The sequence below is a fragment of the Rhinolophus hipposideros genome, assembly GCF_964194185.1.
Source record: "Rhinolophus hipposideros genome assembly, chromosome: 3".
NCBI lineage: Eukaryota > Metazoa > Chordata > Mammalia > Chiroptera > Rhinolophidae > Rhinolophus > Rhinolophus hipposideros.
In genome coordinates, this window is record NC_138049.1 from 64,065,132 (window position 1) to 64,092,276 (window position 27,145).

At 35.5% G+C, this 27,145-nt stretch overlaps 1 protein-coding gene and 1 long non-coding RNA gene across 4 annotated transcripts in view; one reads left to right on the top strand and one right to left on the bottom strand.

The window, feature by feature from the left end:
- SLC35A1 (solute carrier family 35 member A1) lies at positions 1–26,305 on the bottom strand. Of its 3 annotated transcripts, none has more exons than XM_081044295.1 (9): positions 26,057–26,091; positions 21,866–22,043; positions 12,699–12,797; positions 11,044–11,203; positions 10,710–10,862; positions 5,906–5,972; positions 3,702–3,878; positions 3,120–3,254; positions 1–1,060 (listed from the first exon to the last, which is right to left on the bottom strand). In XM_081044295.1, exons 4-9 carry the CDS (start codon positions 11,131–11,133, stop codon positions 933–935), a joined length of 750 nt encoding a protein of 249 aa, XP_080900421.1. In that variant the 5' UTR covers positions 11,134–11,203; positions 12,699–12,797; positions 21,866–22,043; positions 26,057–26,091; the 3' UTR covers positions 1–932. The 3 variants fall into 3 exon arrangements, with proteins under 3 accessions (XP_080900421.1, XP_080900420.1, XP_080900419.1); XM_081044294.1 differs by lacking the exon at positions 12,699–12,797 and adding an exon at positions 18,442–18,567 and having other exon boundaries at positions 26,057–26,089; XM_081044293.1 differs by lacking the exon at positions 12,699–12,797 and having other exon boundaries at positions 26,057–26,305.
- The window catches only part of LOC308495830, a 14,035-nt gene continuing 13,098 nt past the window's right edge, over positions 26,209–27,145 (top strand). Inside the window, exon 1 of the long non-coding RNA XR_013993064.1 lies at positions 26,209–26,450. This is a non-coding gene — a long non-coding RNA (uncharacterized lncRNA). The remainder of the gene's footprint in view (positions 26,451–27,145) is intronic.

Genomic DNA, 27,145 nt, shown 5'->3' on the forward strand with positions numbered 1-27,145 from the left:
GTATAGCTGGACCTATTTGCAACCAAAATACCCTAACTGATATAATTCCAACATAGAGAAAATTAAAAATGTAATGTTTGGGGGTTTTTGTTTGTTTTTTACATTATCTTAATAGTCACATCGACAATACAAAAAGTGATCTAATAGATTTCATATAAAGTTTATTGCTGAATTTCCCCATTAACATTATAGAAATGTTTTTTTAAAAATTTATTTCACAAATTGAGAGCCCCACAGTTAAACATACCTTATAAAAAAAGTACAAAAGTGACATTAGAAATATTTTTTGAAGAAAAGTATATCGTCTAACAGCAAAGAAATATGAATCTAGACAATGAATGGCACAAATACAGCACTTAAAGGAGTACTCAGTCACCACCCAGAACTCATTGTCTGAGTTATGAAATAGATTCAGTTTGAGAAGTTACACACACATTCAGTTTGTTTCTGACTAGCCTGTTTTGTTTTTGCCTCTCTTTTGTAAGAAGAGAGCTAGGTCTTTACTGCTGCTGGGACAAAATGTTGTACATGATTTGGAGAACAAGGAGGATTGTCCTTCTCCCCTGGTACCTGAACAAGAGAACAGTTAGTACAGAAATGGCTTTGGCACTTTAACCTTTAACATTGTCCCAAACCTCATTATTTGAATATTATAGCCTCACGGGATTTTTTAACACCATATCATCTCCAAGCTTTTTATATACATTATATATACAGTAATAAAGTTCCTTCATTCTAAAACAAAATGGGTTGACCCCAAACAGGTCACATTAAATCTTTATAGCAATTCATTCAGGTAGCTTTCCTCTTAATTCTTATGCCACACAGTTAATTTGTTGGTTTTGTTTGTTTAAGCTACCTTCTGGTTTTACTTAAGGCTCTAGTTAATGCAAATGGTTTAATCTTAGTAGAAATCTCTTTTGAGGCTGAAATCACACACCACTGGGTCTCTCTTTTAAAGCTGTTTCTCCTTGTTGGATGGATGTAGTGTCTTGTCTGGGCAATCCATAGAAATATATAGAAACACATACAAGAAGAGTACCCAGGGCAAAGGTGAGTGCTGAAAAGAAAACAAAATAAGCGTAATCTGTATTTGTGTCCTTAAAACTAAGCAACTGATCAATTTTAAAAATTTGAAAACTTTCACTTGGAGATTTATACCATTCTTCTATTTGCATTTCTGACAAGGCCAATTTTAAAATGAAATGTAATACGAAAAATAAGTAAATCTGTGTGTTCAATTTTTATGATGGTAAGGTTTAGAAAAATCATCAATTCTAGCCAGAAATAAAAAGGTAAAATCAAGGGAATGACAATCACTGGCTATATACTTTTTTAAGTCCAGTGTCCTGGACCACTGACAAAGAACATACTAACTTCCCTATATGCTGATTAAAAGAAAAAGCAGCGGAATGTGGCTTTCCATGATACTAGTAACCTGTGAAAATTTAGAGCAAAAGTAGTTGAGCAAAATTTAGAGTTAGGTGACCAATGGTTCAAACCACTGATGATATCTAAATAGAAGAGCTGGTGATTTACTAAGTAAAATTCCATTTTCTGCTAGCCTTGTCTTTTTTATCTTAATCCTGAAAATAAGGACAAAAACTGAATTACAACTTGTCCAAATGACCAGTCATTTTATAAATAAGTACTTATGTCAAAACTGTATATTCTATTCAAAACTGAACCATATTCTATATAGAGTACAATGGCCTAGTCTTAATAGCTTTAAAAATGGCATGCAGAGGAATGACATCAAGCTATGATTTTTAGTTCACCTCTAACCAGGAAAGACTAGCTTTGCCTTCAAAAAAGGGGAAAAGAGTAAATAGTTAACTGGAAGATTGCTAATTCATTTCCTTGACCATCAGTAAGACAGAACAAAAGAATTTTACACTATTCTCAAATGTTCCTTAGGAGCAAAGTCTTAAGGATTTGTTGAGCATAAAGATGGATTGGATCAGAACTAGAATTAAAAGTTCACCCAAATCAGACAAGAAAAATATCTAAAGGAGGATTATAAATACTTGATACTGAAATGGTAAGCGGTTGGCCTTATCCAGAATACTTACTAGGTACCAGGCACTGTGCTAAACACTTTATCTGAAATGACCCTAGGAGATAGGTGGTATTACCATTCCCATTTTACAGATGAAGAAACTGAGACAGGTTAGTAACTTCCCCAAGGTTGCACAGCTAATAAATGGTACAGGCAAGATCTGAACCATACTATAAAATGTTTTAAGATTTCTACAGGGTTGGTATTCCTCCATTTGCATTTCTAATGAGTCAATTTTAAAATGAAATATAAACATAGGCCAGGTCTGTTATTTTTACTCACTATAGATATTTGACAAATTTTCCTCATGCGTTAATATATGGAACAATTGATCAGTAAATAAAAGGGTTATTACAGCATAAAAGCACCATGAAAAGTTAACATTACTGTTTAAATAATTCAGAAGCCAATTTAATGCTGGATATGAGTCAGGGAGAATTATATTAAAAGGACTAGTATAGTGGCAATGCCAGAATGCCCTCTACAGTAATGAATTGTGTATTAATTATTTACTAAATGAAACAAAGATCTTTATAAAAGAAAACTTATGTTTGAATTGTGACTTCAAAACCAGTTTGAACCCAAGTCCAAAACAGGAAGGTACAAACTAAGGGGGAAATGAAAGAACTTTTCTGTTATTTCCCCCAAATAAAAAGCCTACTTTATTCTAATTCTACTGCTGAAAGTAATCATTTCCTAAAGTCCTTGTATTTATTTCCTCGTGTACATTATCATACTGTATTCACCCTGAAGCACTTAAGTTGCCTTAACACCTGGGGAACAGGGAGGCCTTGACTGCAAAAAGAAAAAAAAGCTCTTTCTAGTAACTTAGCAGCCGCCTCTCTTAACGCACAGAAGAGCACCTCTCAGCTTAAGCTCTTGGACCATTTAAACAACCTAAATACTGCTGACCCACATGACACACAACTGAACTGCTGCACTTACAGACAAAACTAGGGATTTCTGTAAACACTATGACCAACGCCACAGTTAATAAAAGATGAATCAAGGAAGTAAGAAGCTTTTCCATGTTAACGTAAAAGTACAAACTAAAACATACTTATCTGTAATCCAAAGAGCATCACTGAAGCAATGGTAGAAAGAACAATGGCAGCAGCTGCAGAAAAGCCTTTCATGATGTTGTCTGTATACTTGACCACAACAGAGGTGTAGAGGCCGCCAACACTTGCAAGAACTTGTGGTTACAGAAAGAAAGAAAATCTTAACACTCAAATAAATGAAACACTCTATGATGGTGAGGCACTTTTCATCCCCAGCGATGCCACCGTAATTTACCTGGGAAAATACTATTTTCCTTAGAAGCAGCCATCTGAGAGAGTTTATACTAAAATTGAGTAGTAGTTCCCATAAAACATTGTTTTTCAGATGCCCAAAGGGCTATGTGGTTGACTGCTAAATTGTACACATTTACTGCTAACACATTAGATACTCTTGATTGTGAAGGCAAAATTGCTTTGAGACAGCTATGCCACAAAAGTAAGTCAATAAAACCAAAATTACATTTTCAAACTGGTGTTCACAGTATCAAAGGAACAATTTCAAAATGCCACAAATGCTTAAAATGGACATCTAACTTTTCTTAAAAAAGTCTACCCAGAACCTTTAATTCCTGGATACTTACAGATGACAAACCAGACATAATATGTGTAACCATAGAAAAATCCTTTTTCTTTAATTTCAGCTCCATCTGACAAGTAGACGCCAACTAATGTCACAACAATCCCTGATAGATACATTTGAATGTTTCTCACCCAAAGGGAAGTGTCTGAACTCTTTAAAACTTTTTCAAAGTACACTCCTGAAAAAAATTAGACATGCAGATATGAAATAAAGATATTAGAAATTAATTTAAAATGTCTTTCACTTAGAACAATAACCTGGAGATACAATATAATGATTCGGGGTACAAACACATGTTACATTAAATGCACATTTATTATGTTGGTTGTGATACATGGCATACTGAACATTACCAATTTGCATTATAGAGCACATAGAATTAATAACAAGAGGGAACTTTCTAACCCACATTTAAAAACACTCTTAAATTATGAACAGTTTCTGCCTTTATTATAGCAGTAAGACACATGACAAAATCTCTCTGTTAATACCCATAAAAGATATGCTTTGGTCAGCTGGAAAATTATACTATTAGAGTTAATTATCTTAATCATACCCCTATAATATCTATCTAGTAATGAATACTCCCAACTTTGCAAAATAACCTATATAATCACCACTTGGGATTTTTTTCAAAAGTAAGAAATAACCAAAATAAAACTTGCTGAATGGAGCCATTTTCCTTTAAAGCAGGTTCCACAATGTCAGGAGGACCAAGAACTCCCTAAGTAAAGAAATACATTTTGTGTGCATGTGCATTTTTCTGGAGTTGAGGGTCCATAGCTTTTTTCGGATACTCCAAAAGAACACATGAATCCCCCCCGCTCCCCCCAAAAAAATTGCCTATCACTGCTGTAAGTTTTATAATTAAAATGAATATGTTTAACAAGGACATTAAAGATTTTAATTATAAACACTATGTTAATTAGAGACTTCGAAACTTCCACTAAAGTACTAATCCACTAAAAACTCTAATGAAAAACAAGATGGTTTTTGACAAACATGTTGGAAAGAGCCAGAGAATGGGAATAAGTATGTAATGATTATTCCTGTTTCTAGTTTTGAATTTCCTATCTGGGAAAACCACGTAACTTCTGAGTGCTCAGTTACTCCAAGCACAGAAGGATATTAAACCATCCACCATTTCCTTGATGGTGTATTGAGAAGTTGAACTAAATAGAATATTGGACACAAACATTAAACTGTTCAAAATAGTGCTAAAAATCAAATAGTATATTATTTTTGGGGTAATTCAATTTTGTTTCTAATTTGCTGGTTCCTAAGAATAAAAGTTTAGCACGGTGCTATCATTAAGTATATTCCCAAATTTAGATTTTCCCCTTATCAAACATCTTTTTACAAGCAGTATTTCTTTCCACATCCAGTCTACCTTCTTAGTCAAAAATAAAAATAGTCCTAACTCTTGAAATAACACAAGATAAATAATAAAGACATATAATTAATATACTCTTTATATATATACAATAATATACTATAACGATTATATTCTTTACAAAAAAGAACTTTGTTTTTTCTGTTGGAACTATTTCTAAAACACATTTCATTTCTTCTGTTACACTTAATATTCATACATTGCCTCTTGATTGAGTGGAGGACTGCTTGTCCCAAGACACATGATTCTAAACTTCCTTATTTATTTGATGTTACAGATTTTGGTTCTTGACCCTCCCTTTTTGGCTGTTACTTTTATATATTAAGTTTGCTGAGGTATTCTCCACCCAGCCCTTTTTTCTCCCTACTCCACGCTTCTTAATCTGTTGAAGCAGAGGAAGAACTGGAAGTTACGAGGGAAAAACAGATTCTGAGCTGGTGATTTAACACCCTAAAGCAGCAGAATCTAGCCTGAGGATAGTGACAGTTCCAGGAAAATGGAAAGAGGTACTAGAACTTTCTGTGGCTAACTTCCTCCATTTTCAGAGGTTTTTTTTCTGTACTTTTGGGTTCTTGGCTGGACTAAGAATGGTCAAGGGTGACAAGTATATTCCTACATAACTGCGAGTATGGATAAGGACTGGGGTCTGACCTGAGTTAAATAAACACTACATTTACTAGAAAAACAGCTGACACAAAACTATAAGCAAGAAGGTAAATGTGAATAAAATTGTTATAATAAAACAAGATAAATTACATCTCTATTTAAAGTTCTTTTTGACAACAGAATAAAATCATGCTTTTGTGATTTACCTGCAAATCCTGAGCACAATACAGCAATAGCTATAGCGCCAAACCCTAACAATGGATTCTGTTCCACCTGCAATAGTAATGTTTTAAGTTATTTTTAGTAACTAATAAACAGAATTCATCCAAGACAATCAATAGAATACAAAAGCCTGTATTAACATTTCTATCGAAAGTATGTGCCATATCAGACACAGCTAGTCTATTGAATAAGACAAAAGGCTATCTGGAGATTAACCAAAGCACTAACATTAAAAATGTGTCCCTCAAATCGCAGCCATAGTAAATGTTTAATATAACACGTTCCCATTTCCTAATGGCGACGGGCACCCTGGCATAGAATTTTGCATAGTCAGCCTACCTCTGAATTTGAACTTCAGTCACCACCCCACCTCAAGCCCATATAGCATTGATCACAGCAATGGTAACGGTTTTAACTGGTTTTATATATTCTGTGTCACCTACAGGATGAAGTAATGCCTTTTAAGATTTTCTACTTTATTGAATTTGTATGAAGTACTAACAGCATCCTTGCTAGTGCCACATATCCTGTGTTTTGCATGTTAAATGAATAAAGATGAAGATGAAGCACAGCTCTGGTTTTACCTGGTGTTTAGTGTATGGCTGGGAGCCACTGACAGGTAGGTACATGCAACCACAATACCGTGCTGACACGCACGCACATGGGCTCCAACCTATTGTGGCAACTTATTTCCTCTTTCTTCCCTATAACCCTCAGGAGCTTTCCTCAGTCTTTCCTCAGAGACAAATGCACTCTCAGTAGTAATACTGAAACTAAAGAGTTGAGAGGCATGACTATAATAGCACAAGCACATACCTTGTTCAAAATAAATAAGGAGAGTATTACTTCATGTAAAGTACCTGAAAAAAGAAAGCTTGGTCTAAAATGTTTGCATGAAGATAAAAAGAGAAATAGAAGATATCATGGACCAGTCGTTCTCAAAGTATGGCCCCTGGACCAACAGCAGCAGTGTCCCATGGGAGCTTGTCAGAAAAGAACATGGACAGGCCCCACCCAGACCTACTGAACCATAAACTATGGGGACAGGACCCAATAACCTGTGAAACCTCCCAGTTGATTCTGATGTACACTAAGGTTAGATCCACTGCTGTAGACTACACTCGATAAACACGGATGCTTTCCTAATACAAACGACAAGACTGGCACAGAGATGAGGAAAATATAATGGTGTGAAATTTCACCTATCCCAACAACTGCTAGGAGCTCAACCTACTAAAACTGGTATCTGATAAGTTCTTGGCTTGCTTTTCTGCCAGTTTAATCTCTCTACAGTTAGGAAAAACGATGCCAGACACTGCTTCTCTGGATTTAATTGTGACTGATAAAAAACTTCTGGATGATGAAGTGGAAGTGATGGAAACTTGAGAAAACAGCCACTATGTCACTTTAGCATGAGTAACATCCAAGCATGGCACAGTTAGAGTGACATGGACTCCAGTCTTGAATAAATCAAAATTCAAAAAAAAAATTCGAATTACAACTCCATAGCTAATAAGAAGATGGTTCCAGAGGAATAAGAGGTTCTGAAGAATGAGATTCTGGTGAAGAGTACAAAAACAATATATAAAGAAATCAGTGTTACTAATCAAGAGCATCTTCAGTGAATTCTGATTTCATAGGAACGTACAAAAGAACTGCAGTACACATAACCAAAGGGAATCCAACCAGGAGTTTTAGTATCAAATTAAAAATATGCAGAGGCTTGCAAAAATACTTTAAAACATTAAAGAAGGCTTTTAAAAGTATGTTTAGCTCAGGAAGAAAAGAGTATGTTTCTTGGGCTAGATAACGTAATGTTAGAAGGCAAGAAAAAAGACCTACCCAAATCTATTTTCCATTTTCTCTGAATATTTTTAAAATGAATAATAAATATATTTAAAAGAAAACCAAAGTCCAAGACATCTGGTTTGCTATTATGAGAATACTTAACTAAATATAATAAATTCAGAAGTATCTTGACTAAGAACAGTAGCAAATCAAGATACTGATAACTATGAATAATAGTTATAATAATAATAGTTTGAGAGATAATGGGAAATGGAAGCTGTGCCAGAAAATTTGAATTGGGCAAATATTGTCCTCATTTTCAAAAAGGCAGAGGGAAAGAAAAGCTGCAGAAATTATAGACGGCTGCTTGGGACTTGGAAGGCAGCCCAGTACACTTATCAAGAGCATAGACTCTGGAGCCACGCTGCCTAGATTCAAGCAACGTGACTGGACACACTACCCACCACCTTTGCCTATCAGTTTCCTCATCTAAAAATGGAAATAAAAATAATACCAGCCTCATGTGGCTGTTGAAGGCTTAAGTGAGTTAATATACATAAAGCACTTGGAATATTACTGGTATTTAGTGCTGTATAAGCGATTGTAGCTATTACTGTTATTATAGATTATTAGCAAAATGCTACAACTGATGACTTAAAGAACTTAGAGGTTTAATGGTCATCACTTGAAAATAGTATGGCTTACGTAAGAGTGAGACATACCAAATTTCCTTACTAAAAGGATTCCTAGTATAAGTGATGAGGGAAATTCCATAGAGATAATGTTTAGCAAGAAATCTGACAGACTTGCATAATATTTTTGTGAACGAGGCAGAAATTTAGTGATAACAGTATAATTCTATTCACAGCTGAGTGAAGGCTCATACAGCAAAATCAAGCTAGACCAACAACCAATGCCAGCTTGCCTTGAATGAGCCACCTTCCGAACATCCTCTAGGCCCAGGCAAGCCTTCAGTTTACAACAGCCCTGACCAGTATCTTGACTGCAACCTTTAAGATACCTCAAGCCAGAACTACCTAGCTAAGGCACCCTCAAATTCCTCACCCACAAAAAGTGTGAAAGGTAACAAATGCTTACTAAACAAGATAAAAGTCCAGCTAAAGAAAAGTCTGGTCCTGTCCTGTCTAAAGTTTCAGGTGACAACCCACAAGATGTATTTGTCCAATCTGTAGGAAGCATAATACTCAAAGAAAAAGCTAATAATGGATATGAACTGGAGGACCTCGAGGGCCTGAACAATGACCCAAAGCTAACAAGCTTAATAAATACAAATACATCCTGCATTTGGTTTAGAAAAAGCCCAGTGACAAGACACATTTGAGATAAACTGTATTTGTGTGAAACAGCTACATGTGTTTTTGTATAATCAGTTACAGAATGGATATTCTCCCCTCCAAAAAAAAAAAAAAAAACACCAACTAATATAACCTCATGCTGATTTAACAAGTCTCTAGCATGCAGAATAAAGGAGGTAATGAGCAAATTACACCTCACACTGCTCAGTCAACATCTAAAGGGTTTGAGGACATACTGAGGACAGTAACAGATGAATGCATCCAGGAGAGAAATAAAAGGAAGCATTGGGGCAAGAGGCAAGGATCAGGAAGTTTCTAGAAACTATATCATAGAAAGAAATTGACAGGGTTGTCTCAATGGGGAAGAAAAAACTTGGACGGTGGGGATGTGACACTGCACAAAAATTCAGGATATATAGGAGTTAGCAATTTGAGTTACTCGGACAAAAACAAAGAATGAGAGGCAGTTACAGGAAGCTGCAGTCTGTTTAAAATGTGAAAGAACTTTCTAGAGGGATCCAAAAGTTTAGCTTACTAAACTTTTCACATACATTACATACGTGAGGTGGACCTAACATCTTTTCTAATGGTGTGAGGTGTTAAAGTTCACATTTAACTTTTAATTATATATTTGCCTTCCCAACAAATTATTTCTCTGCAGGTCTACAACTGAATTAAATGTGCAGTGCATATTTAATCAGTGTTTTGAAATGTCACCAAGAATATGAGCATGCTTAAACCTCATGTGAAGACAATACATGTTAATCTGAAATTCATTTTCTAGGGGGAAAAATATCTCTACCAGGCTAGAAAGAAAATACCTAAAAAAGAACTAAATTCTTATTTTCAGAAGCTTTCCTGATATCCCCAGCAGCCCTTATACTCCTAAGAGAACTTTGTTTTTTTACAAATTGAAGAAGAGTCTTCAATTGTAGAAGGAAACATGACTTTCAGAAAGTCATTCTCTAGAGTCCCACTTCCTACTGCTCTTTAGGAAAATAAATGATTAAAGCTTGTAACATTTTTAAAAATCAGGTATGTACCTTAACATTTAACTCCTAAGTTATAAGTAAAGGACACTTTTTGCCCTATTTTAGTTATCAATTATCAGTAAAAACACTATTCCCCTGTAATCGCTACCACAATGGAAGGAAGTGCAAAAGGATAAAAAACTGTGAGTTGGGGGAGATGAAAATTAGATGGGAGAAAATCTTGCCCAGTGTTTCAGAGAAAATGTCTAAAAGAGGCCTAGAGATTCTGAATGTACACAGTGTAGTAAATGGCACAATTTTAGTCACGGGTTAGCTATTAATTGTGTATCTTTGGACAAGTTACTTCACTTCTTTGGACTTCAATTTTTGTCATCCATAAAATGAAGGGGGTGGATGACATTAATTTAAGGCACGTTCCATCTCTAACATTTTATGCATATTCCCTTCTAAAAAGGAAGACAACACTGTTCCCCAATAAAGTCCTGTTCCCCTTCCCCAATAAAAAAATCTAAAAAAAAAAATGACAGTGGGTTACGTTATCCTTAATAATAAGGGGGGAAAAGCCTATCTATAGGGCAAAGATTATTTTCAATCAAAGAAATACATTCATGCTACATTTATGAATGTGACTGACGTGTTTAAGACAGAAGGACATTTCCTATTTTAGTTACAGTAAGCATTTTGCTTCTTACCATGACTTTTGTAGCTTGGGCTGGTTTCCACTGGACAAGTGTGACTCCACCACACAGCATAAAAACTGAAATCCACTGTAACTTGCTAAGTGTCCGGTTTAACATTAAAACAGTACATAAAGCAGTACAGGGAATCTTCAATTGGTAGGTTACCTAGAAACACAACAATGAATTAATTAACTCAGTTAACATGGTCTCTGACAAAAATATTTCTGGTGTCATTAATGGCATTATCGAGAAAAATATTTGATAATGTGATAAAGGGTTTATAAAAATAATTTCACCATAAAAACATTTTCAAGATTCTGAGCTTTTCATTATTTACTCCACTTACCTGATACACTGCTGCATCCAGATTGCTAAGAGCTAGGAAAGCCATGTTGTTCTGAATAGCATATACTAAAGATGGCACACTTAACTTCATCAGTTCTTTGGGGCTCCCCAAGACATTTTCTTTTAAAGATGTCTTGAATCTACCCAGACTACCAGTTTCTCTTTGAAAACAAAAGAGGGAAATGAGAAGGAGTTAGGGAAGAAAATTAAAGAGCATCCTTTTGATAAGATTCCTTCACACATAGGCTAGCTATATTAATTTAGCAAACTTATTTTGTTTTTATAATTTTCAACTAATTTTAGATTAAAATAAATTTAACAACTGCATAAAAAAAACACTTACAAGTTCTATTTGGGAACATATGACAGTAATTAAGTTTACTGTCATCAACCTCTGGTCAAAGCTCCAGGAGTTTTTGAGTATATTAAATAATGAGATAATAGGGAAACCAGAGTTGCTGATATTACCTATAAAAAATTAATTGAATCCCTGACACTTTAACTGTCATTACATCAAGTTTTCCCTGATTGTTTTTTTCATTAATCAGGTTGCATATCCATTTAAAAAAGTGTTTTTAATTACAATAGATTTAAATTGCAAACAAAAGAAAAAGGTTTTGGTAGCTATGGAAGTTACTAAGGACAGGAATTGAGGGATTTAGGTCAATATCATTTGTAAATTAGTTCAGTGCTTATAAAGTATAGTAGACATTAAATCTCTACTATAGTCTCATAAAACTCAAGTACGTATCTGTAATTTTGCAGAAAATCTAAGTGTATGAATACCAACAAAAGTAAACAATATCTATAATGTTTACTACTTGACTGAATACTGATTATGCATGCTCTTAACTATTCTTATTTTTCCTCAGGAGGAACTAGTAATCTGGCTCACATTTCGCCCATTGTAAATCAGCTTACATATTTATTTCCCTAAAACAAAAATAAAACAATGTTTTATAATAAGCATCAATACCAAAAAAGTGCTTTATCAAAAGGCTCCTAACTGCAACTCACAATATCCTTAAAAGAACCATAATACTTTGTTGGGGAGACAGATCTGTTTCAACTCTAAGTTCACAATAGTCACAATGAGCCTCTGTATTTTTGGTTAACACATTAGAATCAACAATCAATCAAAATTGAATTTTTTCATAAAAAATAATCACAAATGTTGACGGGGAGAAGAAAGTCCATAATGTTGAACTGACTACCTCTGCTTATCCACTGTAGAACACTCCAGCCCCCAAGAAAATGCATACATAAGAAAGGAAGTTGGGCCTAGGCCACAGAAAAAAAAAGTATCCCTCTCAGTTACAGATCTTCCTCTACTGCCAAATTCAACCTGCTCCATACTGCAATGGTAAATCTATATGCTAAAAAGTAATGCACAGGGCCTGGTGGGAGACTACAAACTCTATCCAGAAGAGGGAAAGATTACCAAAAAGATCACTCTTTTATCCTTTTCTTAATCCACTGCTATGTGCAATGCTGCCTTACTTTCACCCATTAGAAATACTCTAAGCCTTCAATGGTATCAAATGAATTTTTGGCTAACAAGAGAACAGAGTTGGTCTCTTTATCACTAGCACTCTTTGACCTGATAGAATATGGGCTCCTTAAAGATCTAATTGCTACTGCTAATAACCACCATACCTGCAACAAAAATCAAGGTTTCTGTAATCCCCTTTCTTCTGTTACTTCTCTCCTTATCTCTTCTCCCACACTTTCCAGCTTTCACGTAAAAAGAAGGGCCTATGAGACATCACCAGCCAATCTGATTACTCATTTCCTTCACTGTGACAAACCCGTAGAGTACAGTGTGTTCCCTGAAGGGACTAACCTTCAGGTCTTTGGCTCTTCTATTTCCTTTTTTGTTGGATGCTTAGGAGCTACCATGTTTCCCCGAAAATAAGACTGGGTCTTATATTAATTCTTGCTACAAAAGACACATTAGGGCTTATGTTCATGGGATGTCATGCTGAAAAATCATGCTAGGTCTTATTTTCCGGTTAGGTCTTATTTTCAGGGAAACACGATACTACTTCACTGCCAGAAGGCCTTAGTATCTTTACCTGATTCCTTCACTAATGCAGATATTAGAGAAGCTGAATTATAGCAATATTATATAATAAATAAAATATTTTGAAATAAGTTACAAAACATAGCAGAGGATGCTGAAAGAACTTGTAAAAGAAAACAAAAACTCAAGAATAAAAAAAAACATCGGAAAGTAGAATAAAGAGATTTAGGAAGTATAATAAAGAAGAATATGTACGAATCTTAGTACACAGAAAGTTTTAAAGGAAATAAATTATTTCAGTATTAATCACATTAAATCCTGCTTACACTAATATATGTATTACATATACAGCTCAGAAAGCTTGTATTTAGCTTTACTTTAACTTTTTTTTTTAAGTTAAAAAAAAAATAACACTAATATACCTTCCAGGTAACACTAGTAATCATCTAGCCTTTTCTATTACTATGAAAAAGACAAAAATAAATGATCAATGTAAATATACCACAGCTTTGCATATACTATAAAAAGTAACATAAAAACCAAAGGTCATTTTTTTATCCTTCCATTTTCCTACCCTCTTATTTTCTTGGAAATCAAATCCCAACTATTTTAATGAGAAGCATTTGTTAAAAACAATTTATTAAATTTAATTCCACAAATGACATTGCTAGATAAGAGACCATGTATAATCAAAAAGCATACTTATTTTTATAAATATAGTATTTCCCATTAAGTTTCCTATTTGAACAATTTGCTTGATTTTTATCACTGAAATAGAATCTACGTGCAACCTTTTGTTACCTGAAGAAATTCTGAAGCTCCATGTTGATTGCAGAGAGATTCGGAGGCTGCCTCACCCCCCCAAATTTCCTATCAAATGGCTGAAACCAATTCTTTCTGACCTATGTTTGGTCAAAAGTAGGCCTCATTCTTCCAGTGTCTGATCTGATGAGAACTACTAGAAGGCATAAAACCCTTGGCTAGGTTACCAAGGCACTGTGCAAAATGGAACATAGCAAAAGTTACTCGTGAGCTTAAGAAATTTAAATCTTCTGTACAAATTTCTTTGTTTTTTTTGTGTACAAATTTCTTATCATCTGCAAAGTTAAGTACAGTTAACTCACATAAAAGACTTGGGGGGCTAGGTATAAAAATGAGTAATGAGGTCCTTTGAGGACCAAAAACCCCATCCTACGCAGTATATGACTTCCCTTCCTTCCCCTGACCATACACTCATTATAGATAGCATGGATACAAAGAGGCAATCAAAATGTAAACCCAGCAGGAGAAATAGAATAGGGCTGGATAATCTGTAACATTAAGTATTTGATAGATACATTAATTATTCTAGATAATACTATGAAATAGTTAAATAATTTTCTCCAGGAGTATATGGATAAGTAGTTCAAAGATTTAAGATACACTTGGTTTATTACTGAACACACCCAAAGTATATGTACATATACACAACCTGCTAGGTTTATTTAGCCTTTATAAACTATGGTGGATAGCAAACAATAAAAAGTTGACTTTGTTCTAAGACAATGTGAAAATTTTCACTTCCTTTTCTTCATACCACAAATGACAGATTTAAATTAACCCAGTCAGTTTTAATAGCTGTGATGGGTTTAGTAAAGCATATTGGTAACCAGCAATTTTCCTGTGAATTATAGTAGTAATTAGTTTTATGAAAAGACAAAATATTTTAAATATTGTACTGTTTTATGTTTCAGTCAGATGATAACTTAGAAATTGGTTAACTTACACTTCAAAGATTTAAAAAATCAATTTATTCACATAGAGTTTATCCACATATACAACATACTAATCTGCTCTCTCCCCCAAAACAGGACTTAGTAATTTCCTTCTCAATTTAAAAGTGATCTGATGTAATCATACATGTACAAAACAGCGTATGTAAAAAGATAATGATTACATCTTTGTTTTCCAGTAGCAAAAGACTAGAAACAAGCCAAATGCCCATCTATAGACTAGTATATGCGTATATGACACAAAGTAGCCATCCATTAATTCTTCCCCACACTCCCTTTTTTCTTGCAGTTCTAACTTGATTAAAATGTGTATAATTTTGCACTCCAAAAATTACTAAAAATTACAAGTAAAAATCAACAAGCATAGGAAAACCCAAATTATAAACAAACCAAAAAACCTGTCAGTTTTTTATATTACAAAACTACACTGAAACAGAAAATTAAACCAAGTATTCTAAAACATAGTCTTTTTACTATATGCTCTAAAAGTAAAAAAGAAAGAAAACCTAATAAATACTGGACTTTATAGTTAATAGGTTTGCTTTTTCACAGCTGTATGCTAGAAATTCTAAATCCACTATGTATTATATCTTGAGGATAATGGGAGCCAGACTTATCACCACTGAAGAAGGAAACAAATACAGAAAAGGGGAAGGTTATAATCAACTCTGTGGTGCTGGATCAGAATTATAGGTATCAAAATATATGTAACTCAGAGTTACAAAGAGACATACATAACTACAGAAATAGATAGGTGTCTATACCAGGGGTGCCAAAAAAACGCATACAAGTGGACACTTTGGTCAGTGTTGCTCAAGCAGTAGTTCTCTATAATCAGAAGTGTGGACACTGACGGTAACCACTTTGAGCACCTCTTGGAATTGCAGAAATCAAACATGACTTGTATTCATCTTTTGTTATCGGTATATATTATTACAATTTTAATAGTTTTTTCCTTTCTTAAAATGTGTATACATTTGTTTTTTGGCATCCTCTGTACATACACATACATATATTTCCTAGAGCTGTCTGCTGAAAGGGCCTAGAAGCAATGGCACCCCAGTAGCAATGGGCACACCTAGTGTCTAGATTCTGGTTTCTAAATACCATTCTGATTGAAAGAAGAACAAAGCTTCCTGAAGAAATGTATAATTTTGGGGTTGGGGCAGGAAAAGCACAAGATAAGCCTTGAACATCTTCCTCTGCTAAAAAGAAACTGCTCAAAGATTGATGAAAACATACACAGAGGGTGCCAAAAAAAATGTATACACATATATCATCTTAAAAAGATGGTATCTTAAAATGTATATACATTTTTTTGGTATCCCCAGTATGTACAGAAAGAAAGACAAAAAGAAAAAGAAGCAGGAGGAAGTCTGAAGACGACACCACTGTCTAAATCTGGGGCAACTGGAGCATCAAAATAAAGAATGATAATGGACTCAGGCCCTTACAAGAAAATAATCTATGAATCTATGCTGGGGGAGGGCTTCTTAGAGTAGAATGCCAACTAATAAATGTATAAGGAAAGATGGAATTAGGAAATTACCATTTGGAAACATCAATGGACAATAAAACCAGTGAGTGAAAGTGTGATGAGAAACAGGACATTTACCTAGTCTTAAAGTGTCTCTCCACAAGATACTCATTAATTACAAGAGAAAATTGGTAACTTTATATGGAGAAACCTAGCAGGCACTACCTTAATCAAGAAATCAAAGTTAAATCAGCAGTAATGGGGCAAATAGATAATATGTATCTCATGATATGCTACACTAAGAGACATCATTTCTATGATAGTCCATAAACATAAATTGGGGGACATCATACAAAATAAATGAACTATGCTCTGCAACAATATTAAAGACATGAAAAAAAGGAGGAACTTTCCAAATTAAAGGAAGCTACAGCTATGACAAATAGATGTAAAGTGTGATTATTTTACTATTAAAGGACATTAGTAGGCAATTGACAAAGTTATCTAAGGTCTGTGAATTAGATAATAGTAATATACCAATACTGATGTTTCAATGTTGACATTTTGTGATTATATATGAGAATGTCCTGTTTTTAGGAGATATGCACTAAAGAATTTAGGGACAAAGGGGCATCTTATATAAAACTTACTCTCAAACAGTTCAGGAAAACATTATACACACACACATACAAATACATACATTGATGGAATACGATATGGTAAAATATTAACATTTGGAAATAAAAATTTTAAATAAGAGAAAATATAAATTACAAAATTTCACTGAGCTAACAGTGCTACTAAGTGCTTATTTTTGTCCTAGCTAATCAAAAAATTGCTTAATCATTCCATTGTTCTGAAAGATTTGTAATTTAAAAATTAGAACTCAAGGACCTTGTCTTCTAATCCTATCCTATCACTGCCAATGCTGTAAATAAGTACAGTAGAGCGCCTCCATTTGGATTGGAGGGCTTTCTCTCTGAGGAAGTTGTATTTAAAGCTAGACCTGAAGATTGAATAGAAGTTAGGCAAGAAGAGCAGAGCACAAGGCGAAGAGTGTGTTTGAAGTCCCTAAGGCAGAAACGTCCTGGATTTTTACAGAACCACCACCAATTAGTGTGTCTGAGGGTTGTGAGGGGAGAGGTCCCAAGATGAAGGAGGAGAGTTCAGCAGGGTATCAAGAGGAATCCTGTGGGCCTTGTGGGCCTGAGGAGGAGTTTGAATTTATCTCAAGTGCATTAGGAAATCACTGAATGGTTTAAATCAGGGGCTTAGGGACTCCGATCCAAATGGAGGCCCTCTACTGTACTTATTTACAGAATCCTCTACCTATCCTTAAAACCACCAATTTATTATTTATTTGCTTAATATCTGGTTCTCCACTAGACTATAAATTCCATGAGGACAGAACCATTCCTATTTAGTCTGTAACTATATTTCTTACATCTGGAACACTGTTGAGCACATAACTGGGGCTTGCTTGATGAATGAATGAATGAGTGAATGAATGAATGAACGAACGAACGAACCTATCCCATTATATCTTTTTAACAATATACTGAAATAGACATCACATGAGTATATGCTAAAAATGTTTAGAGGGAGGGAAACACAGATTATCTGCATGTGGCAGTGATATGTTTCTCTGTAAGCAAACATTAATTATAAGCAAGACACTAAGAATTTGAAAAAATTTCCAGCGTCTCTGCCCCTATTTCCACATAGTATAAAATGATGTGTACTTACTTTAACAATTAGCCAAGGTTAAACATATTACTGAGCAAAGAGCATTACCATAGAGACCATACTAAATAAACAAACTGCTGAATTGGGTGATCTATAATGATGTTAAGCTCTGCATAATTCAGATAAAATTAAAAGTTCTGGAATAATATTTGTATCAACTCTATAAAGTAATTATCATAAGGCAAAGAGTAGAAAGAAGCAGCTTTTACTATCTTTAATAGTTTTTCTATTTAAATAGTTCGCTTTTTTCCTTTTTCCGTCATTCTCCAAAAATTTCAAACTAAAATTTAGTAATGTTATCTAATTTTTACATTAACTTTATTTTCCTAGGAATATGGGGAAATGCATTATGTTAATCATCAAGATCTAAGTTTTTCTTACTTTTTTTTCTCTGAAGAGATGGTTCTTCAAGCTCTAAACCTTTAGTTATTTCTAATATAATTCTTTCATTCTCCCACAATATCCTGAATTGTCATCCTCTCTCAGATGATAAAAGTATTGCTTCTACTATGAAAATAAAGAAAAAAACGCAAATCTCATGTTTTTAGCTTTATAGAATTAGTTTAACATTATGCAGTAAAGAATTTTCAAACACATATAAATTCAAAAATATGAAATCAATTCTAGTTTCCTCTGTGTATAACAAATCAACTCATGACATTTTCAACTCATAAATATTTTCTGACATTTAGAAGTTTCTCCATCACAGCAAATAAAGCACTGACATCCAACCTGTGTTTTTTGACAAACTATATAATATCCTATTTGCCCTTGATCCACTTACTTTGTAAAATTACCAGTTTTAATATGTGTACAAAGAAATGACAGCTTGGAGAATATCTGGAAAATCTTACTTTGCTGGCAAACTTCACATCACCAAATAGAAAAGATGCACGTAAAGTTCTAGACTATTTCATTTGCTGCGACTCTTAACTGTTCAAGTCACTCTTGTTGGCTCCGTCATAGTCTGGCCATGTATTTCACTCATCTTTTCCCTATTTCAAACTGCTTCAGGTGAATTATTATAAGCCAACTGTCCTCTCAAGATCTAGAACCAACTTTCAACGTTTTCACTGGGTATCTTTCCCAAAATGATAGCTGTGCTTTACTTTCATTAAATCAATTATGTCATCACATATTGCTGAAGAAGCTGAAGAAGCAATTACAATGTTCTTCCATTTCATCGTATAGCTATCAATCTGTGACTTCATAGGTTGAAATAATCCTTCTCTATCTTTCACTTTTATCATTCCAAGAAATTAACATTTTCAGACACCCTCTTAAAAGTAAACTATTTGTTCTAAGAAATAAAATATTTTTTTTGTTATGAATAACAGGTATTCAGTTTGTACCAATGTGTTTTGAATAAGTACATAATTTGCCAACATATTTCTCCATAAAAATCATACTCACTATAAAATCCAGTATTTTCAAATGTATTACATGTTCCATAACCTTTTTTCCAGTGCTTTTTCCACTTAGAAACTCCCTGTATTTTCAATGTTTTAAATGATTCTTCTTTATGGCAAATTCCTGTTAGCCACATAATGTGAAATGCCAACTACCAAAACTCTATGTTATATTTCTTCACTTTTTCCTGATTGTCCCTGGTTTTTGTGTACTTTGGAGGTACATATTCATAGAAGAGCCTCTTCTGTGAGTTTTTACATTATGCTGGTGACAGACACAGAAACTAATTATTGATGATGAGGATGCGGTTGATGAGGTACAGTAATTGCTTTTCCACTCTGTTGTTATTTCAACACCATTATTTGACTTGTCTAGTGAATGTTTAGAAATTTTTGTGCTTTTATTTTGATATGATTTGAAAAAAGTTTCCACAAAACAAACTACAATTGACTACATTTACAAACATTGAACAACTGATGAATAAGAAATACTATACACCAAATAATGCAAAGGTGGAAAAACATCAAAATAGAACAAAAAAATTTATACAGGTAGGTTGGCAAAAGACTAGCCGAACTGCTAAGTTACACCAAAGTACTCAATGCTCTTTTGCACACTGTTTTTTAAAAATTCTTAGCAGTTCACAAAACAACTGAACCACGATTTGATCTTACAATTTAAAATAGGTGATTTCATGCTTGACAATCCTGTTTCAATCCTGAGTCACACTTTTTTTCTCCCTATGGAAGTTAGGGAATAAGGAGAAGAAATGTGTTCCCCTATCCCTCATTTTCCAACAACCCTAATTTGTCTTAAAATAAGTTAGACCTTAAGATTTGATTAACTTATTAACTCTTAAGTTGTCATATGGAAGGTGTTCTGGAGTTTTAAACATCCGAGACTTTTGCCTTTGGAACACCATCTTTTAAAAGTACAATAAGGCCTCTCATTTATCTGACATTATCCAGAATGAAAAAACCCCTTATGAAAACCAAATATCCATAAAAATAAATCTTGTTAAATACGAAACTGAAAGGTCTTAGATTTCACCAAGAGAACAAGTTGGCTACCACAGTATTTCTGCCTACAAGATAAATTTTAACCAAATGTATTAAAGCTTTCCATCTTCTGGTCTCGAGTTATTTTTCTGTTCTTTTCTCCCTCCTCAAGTCATTTTTACAATATTTTCCCCCCACATCATGTGTTTGTGTTTACTGGTTTATTTTCTGTCTCTTCCACTAAACCTAAGTTCCAAGCAAACAGAAACCATATCTACTTCATTCATAGCTGTATATTCAGCACCTCCTATAAACCTGTCACATAGAAATCACTTAATAAATATTTGTTAAATGAAATTTAAAAGTGTTTAAATGTAATCTGTTTCTATAAATGTCATCTGTTTCTACCTAAAAGCCTACACACATGCGGTAACTCAGTGGTTCCCCACTTTGACCAGCTCACATCTGAAACCTGTATGAAGTCTCACCCGCCCACATGATCCAGACGGGTCCTCGTCTCAGAAATCTTTCCCTAAGTAACTTCCTACAGGATTTTATTTAATTCTAACAACCCTATATTATTTTCTCCCATTAAAAAATTATGAAACTAAAGCTTAGAGAGGTTAAGAAATGTATGTAAAAGTCATAATCCCCGTGAGTCTAGGATTAAAGTTAGGTCTGTCTCACTCCACAGCCTTATTCTTGACCCTCTCTTACACTGCACCCTTAGCTAAAACATTCTCATATGATGTTGCAGATTCAAAGCCCAGTGCTACCACATATTAACAGTGTAACACTGAGGAATCTCAGGGGCTGTACAGGTAAAATAGGGGTAATTATAGCACTTACCTTAAGAATGAATAAAGATTAAATGAGATAATTAACGAACAGCACATAGCACAATGCCTAGCACTTAACACAGAAAACATTTAAGAGATGTTAACTATTATCATCATTATATTCCTTTAAAGCAGATATCAGCAAATTTTTTCTGTAAGGGCCAAATGGTAAATGGTTTAGGCTTTGTGAGCCATACAGTTTCTGTTGCAACAAAAACAAGTAGCAAACTGAATCTGGTCCACTGGCCACAGTTTGCCAACCCTGCTTTAGAGCAGGTTCTTCACACTCAGTGAAGAAATTTGGGTCTGGATAATTGTCGTGGGGGGCTGTCCTCTGCAGTGTAGGATGTTTAGCAGCATCCTGGGTCCCTACCCACCAGATGCCAGTAGCATCCCCCAAGTTGGGACAACCAAAAATATCTCCGGGGGGGCAAAAGCACCCTGAATTGAGAAACACGCTCTAGAGCAATCAAACATATAAATATGTAGCTTGAATTTTCTAATAAAGACAATACCTTAAGTGGAAAAATAAATTAACATACTAAAAAGTATACTCACTTAGCTAAAATTCCCACACTTAGCAATAACTTTATAACTTCTGTGATACACACGGCTGTGGTTGAAAAGTAGAGTTCTTTATCTGATGTCCTTGTGTATCTTAAAGCTATGGTATAAGCTGCAGCCACCAGGGTCATCACTGTCAAGCAATATAACTTGAATATTAAACTGACATTTTCTGGAAAATATGTGCAAAAGATATTATTTAGTAGACAATATCAATGCATATAAAAGTTAATCAACATTATACCTCAAAATGCTTTTCAACTTCAAGTACAAAATACTTTTTAAAACCCATGATATTTAAATTCTTTTTCAAAGCAATACTTTCTAATGACATGAACATAAACAAACGTGTACACAATACACAGCTGACTTTGAGTATCAACTGGTTAGGCATTCATTTTGTTCCTGGAAAATGCCTCAATTACCAGATAATGTGGCATACTGACTCTAGTTTTGGATGTTAGAAATTACATATTTTATGTATCTTTATAACTCAAACTTATGAAAGCAAAGCATAAAAGATGAAAACAATTACATCAATGTATATTCTAAATTTAAAGAAAGCAGAAAGAAAAGGAATAATTGAGTGATAAAAGTGGAGCTTAATGCAAAACTTTATAATACAGAAAATCTTTTCATAACACAAAAAAGGGTATTAAGAACAAAACTATAAAACTTGAAATGCAAGACACGCATACAGTTGTAAACATTCAATGAAGAACTGCTTGCAAATATATGAGCAGCAGCCATCCCTCAGGCATCAGGGCAGTTTCAATAAAACCGCAGGTACTGGGGTACCAGGTCTCCCTCAAACTTCCTCACTCCAAACCCTGCTCTGTTACTGTCATCACCCAAAGCTCAAACTATTTCTACTTTCTTTACCCATCTCCCACCGCTCATCCTTAATGTTTCAGATCCTCAGGCTCAGGTTACACAAGGATCAGCAAAATTTTTCTGTAAAGGGCAAACAGTAAATATTTTAGGCTTTACAGGCCATACAGCAAAATCAAGAATATCAGTAGGTACTTAGGTAACAATATAGAAAACAAATTTTTGGACAAAAAAATATAATTAAGTACAATGCTTTACAATATAAGTCTACTACTGAGAACAATGGAATTATTTTGGGGGGTAATATTTTACTTCGTTGGTCTTCAGAGTTAGTGTTCCATCAAATTAATTGCAATGTTCATCTGTAAAACCCACGCTTAGCTCATGGGCCATACACGAACAAGTGACAGGCTAGATTTGGCCACTGGGCCATACTTTGACAATCCAGGTTAAGACTCAGAGGGACACAGGGTGACTGGGCTGCGACTGTAACTATAATATGCACCAAATACACTTTTGTTCACAGCTTTGGGAGCCTAACCACAATTCAAAGATGACTTTCACAGGGAAATAAAACAGGAGTTTCAAACAAAATATCTTTAGGTATGTAAGGCAGGAACTTACAAGGTTACAGGTTCTTCAATGTAAGTATGTTCCAGGGAGAATTAAGAATTATCTGTAAATTGTAGGCAAGTTTTTTAATTACATCAGGTCTTGACTAAAAAGTAATATGGTAGAACAGAAGAAACAGAGCTTATATATGCCTAAACTTTCTTTCCAAAATATCTGAGGAGCCAAAAAGCAATGTTTATGTACAAGGAAGTGAAGATCACTACAATACTTCCTTTGTTCTGAAACTTTCCTACATAAGGAAAAACATGTATGACTTCAAAAGGTAACAGCAATAACCATTTATTACTCAATAAAGGAGAAAGCACTTCCCATCTTCTAGATCAGGGGTAAGCAAACTACATCTCATCTCTCATTTTTACACAGCCTACAAGCTCAAAATAGTTTTACATTTTTAAACAGTTGGAAAAAATACTTTTTAAATAACCTTTTGTGACACATAAAAATTATATGAAATTCAAATTTCAGTGTCTATGAATAATTCATTATTGGAACACAACCATGCTCTCTTGATTCCAAATTGTTTTTGGCTACCTTTTTGCCCTTCAATGGTAAAATGACATCCAGCCCTTCACAGAAAAAAATTGCCAACCCATGTCCTAGATTCTTGGCACTTTCATAAATAAGAGAGTCGGGACTGCTAAACTAAAAACTGTTTTAACTATTAAATAGGTTCCTGATCCCCAAAACAATAGTGAATGTTTAAACACTAAACCAAATATGTATAGCCTATAAATATAGTCTTGCTTATAATCATTATTGTCATCAACTTTGAAAGCATATCTACTTGCAGTGATTATATAGGATTTTATATTACTGAAAATAGCTGCTGATCTAAATGGAAGAGCAATCAAGTAAGTTTAGATATCTGTAAAACACTATTTAAAAAAACAAATATTGTCCCCTCTAAAATATAGTAAAATATGACTGAAACAAAATAACTTCAGACTATAAATTTCTTTTGGTGTGAATAGTGTGAAATACTATTTTAAAAACCTTTAAAAATGCTTAATGATTTTAAGCATTATTTTCTCTAAATTCAGCTTAACATTAGATCAAAATTGTTCATTCCATTCACAAATCCTCCAGTATGAAATTTCAACTATTAAAAATCTCAATTTTCTCAGTGTATTATCAAAAATCCGTATCATGTATTCACTGCAAATTTTGCTTCACATGGTGCCCAAGGCCAGTACCTATAAAGCTAGCCCATAACTCAAATGCATTGTTGAGGTGGCACACGGGCACCTTAACTCTGCACCTTAACTTCTGCTGTCACAAAGTTCCCATTAACTCCCACTCATTATTTGTTTCTGTGTGGAAAATGCCCCCCAAAAGAAATTTATAGTCTGAAGTTATTTATTTTGTTTCAGCTATATTTTACTATATTTTGGAGGAGACGATATTTATAATACCTGAAAACTTGGAAATTCAGTAAGTTCCAGATAAATCCTTTGTGAATACCAGGAAGCTATGGTAACTGCATTTTTGTTAAGAGTATACATTTCTAATGGGCATATAAGAGTTCTAATATGACTAAGGCACAACAAATATGTATTAGCAACAGCCTAAGCCCATACATTGTTACAACTATTTCAGATTATGACTTAATTCTTTCAATGTGTAAATTTCGCTCATCATTTATTTTGCTGTCCCGATTCTGTTAGTTATCAAAACAACTCTGTTTTTTTCCTTTACTTCTGTGTTGCTACCAAAAAAAAAAAAAAAAAGCCCTTAAAGTTGGACTTATTTGAAATGAGAGAATGCGTAAGAGAAGCCTAGGATATTACAGGCAATGCCCCTGGGCAGGGCTTAAATGATAAATGCAGACTCTCCAACCAGGAAAATAATTTGGCACCCATGCAAAAGATATTCTTTAAATATTTGCTCAACATTTATTGAGAGGTGAAGCCAAGTGCTCCATAAGGGAAAGGGGGAAGAAAGAATAGGGTGTCGCCCAGCCTCTCCTACTGGCTACTGTTCCATCTTCCAGAAATTCAGCCTCTCGTCCTAACTTACTTTCCCCACTCAGCACCACAAAAGGGCTGCGGAGTTCATCAGACTCACCCTCATGAAATGGCAATTAGTCATCAAACAGGGCTACTCTATCGTGCCATCCCTGCGAAGAGGGAGTATCTGCCCTTCCACCCAAAGTATCAAAATGTTCCCTCTAACCACACGGAACGTTCTCCGTGGGAGGAACTCTGTTAACGACTGCTGTCCCCAGACGCTTCTCAGGCTCTGCACCCGGAGCACGCCCGTACGCCTCTGAGCATCTATCGTAGGGCAGGAGGCGCAGAAGAGACCGCAGCCGCGGTGACCCCGGCCGGGTCGGACAACAGTCTGCGTCCCGCCGGGGGGTGAGGCTGCAGCCTGGACCTGCACCCGGCCCCTCTCCCGGTCCGGTCTGAATTCGGTTCGTACCCACGACCAGCTCGTCGAGGAAGGCGCGGTCTGAAGCCGCCGAACCGCCCCGCGCAGAGTCCGCCGCGGGGAAGGCAGCCGCAGGGGCAGGCTGGCTGCTCCGCGCTGCCCTGACAAGCGCCGGTGCGGACTCAGCCGGGAGCGGCTCAACACCAACTCCTGATGCCCGACGCCCCAGCCTGGCTCCGGCGCACGACGAGCGCCGAGGGTGCTCAGCTGCCAACAGGTGCGGGAAAGCGCTGACATTCGCCCGCCACCACCCACCGCGGGCGCCCCTGTCCCCACGGCCCCGAGTCTCACCTCTGGCGGCAGCCATGGTTCCCCCACAACCCCGCGCGGAAAATGACGCCCGCCCCCTCCGCGCTCCCAGCGTTGGACACGGGGCACCGCCTCCTATGGTCATAGAGGTGAAACCGCCCAGCCTAGAGCGCCTTGCCCGCCCACCAACAGCCGGTCTCCGGACCAGCCAAACACTAAGATTAGACTCGGGAATCCGAGCTAAGCCCGAAAATGGAACGAACCAAATGGAGGAGAGGCCTTGACGGCCGAGTCCTTGCTAACAAGTGCGTAAAACTCTATTTTGAAGGCATCGTTCGGTAAGCTACAACTCCCGGCCGGCGAAGGAAGCGGAGTCAGGGAGCGGAGCGGAGCGTTGCCTCCTGGGAATCGTAGTCTTCACCAATGTGATTTACAGGCAAGTAAGGAATTGGGGTTAGACTTAGTGATTCTTTCCTGTAAAAGCTATTGTAGAAGTTGTAAAGTAACAGAAACCACTTTGGGTAACGTCGTAACTTCCAGCTCGATTATTCCCTTCCATTGTTACCTCTTATTTAAACTTAGTATAATTATATACTTGTGCCTGTGCCTCTGTCCGTATTGTCATGATTAACATCGATTATATTTGCCTAGCCAGACATTCTAACTACATAATCTTTGCATAACAAAAGGGCTTCAAAAATATTAGACGTGTCAACAGGCATTTACTTCTACTGCTATAATCTCCACTTTCACTAGAAAATGTTAATTAGCATTTAACAATGTTAGAAATAGTTCATTGGCAAAATGAATGGCTTTCAAGATACGTGGATTGGTTTAAAATACTATAAAGGCACCTGAGCCCTCACAGAAACAGGGGTACAAGATTTTGAGATGCCAGCACCCTATACCTTCTGTAGAATGATCTTTCCCCAAAATAGCTTTTTAGAGGGTTCAGTGGTTAATGCTATATCCCATTGTCTTATCATTAGATATACATACAGATTTATCTGGTCTGTTAACATCATTGGAAAGTTTTGCATGCCTTATTAGCATCACATTAATATTAGGAGAGGCTCTCTGGAAACCACAGTTGACTCTCATTTTGGAACAATGCTGGACCTTCCACCTGGT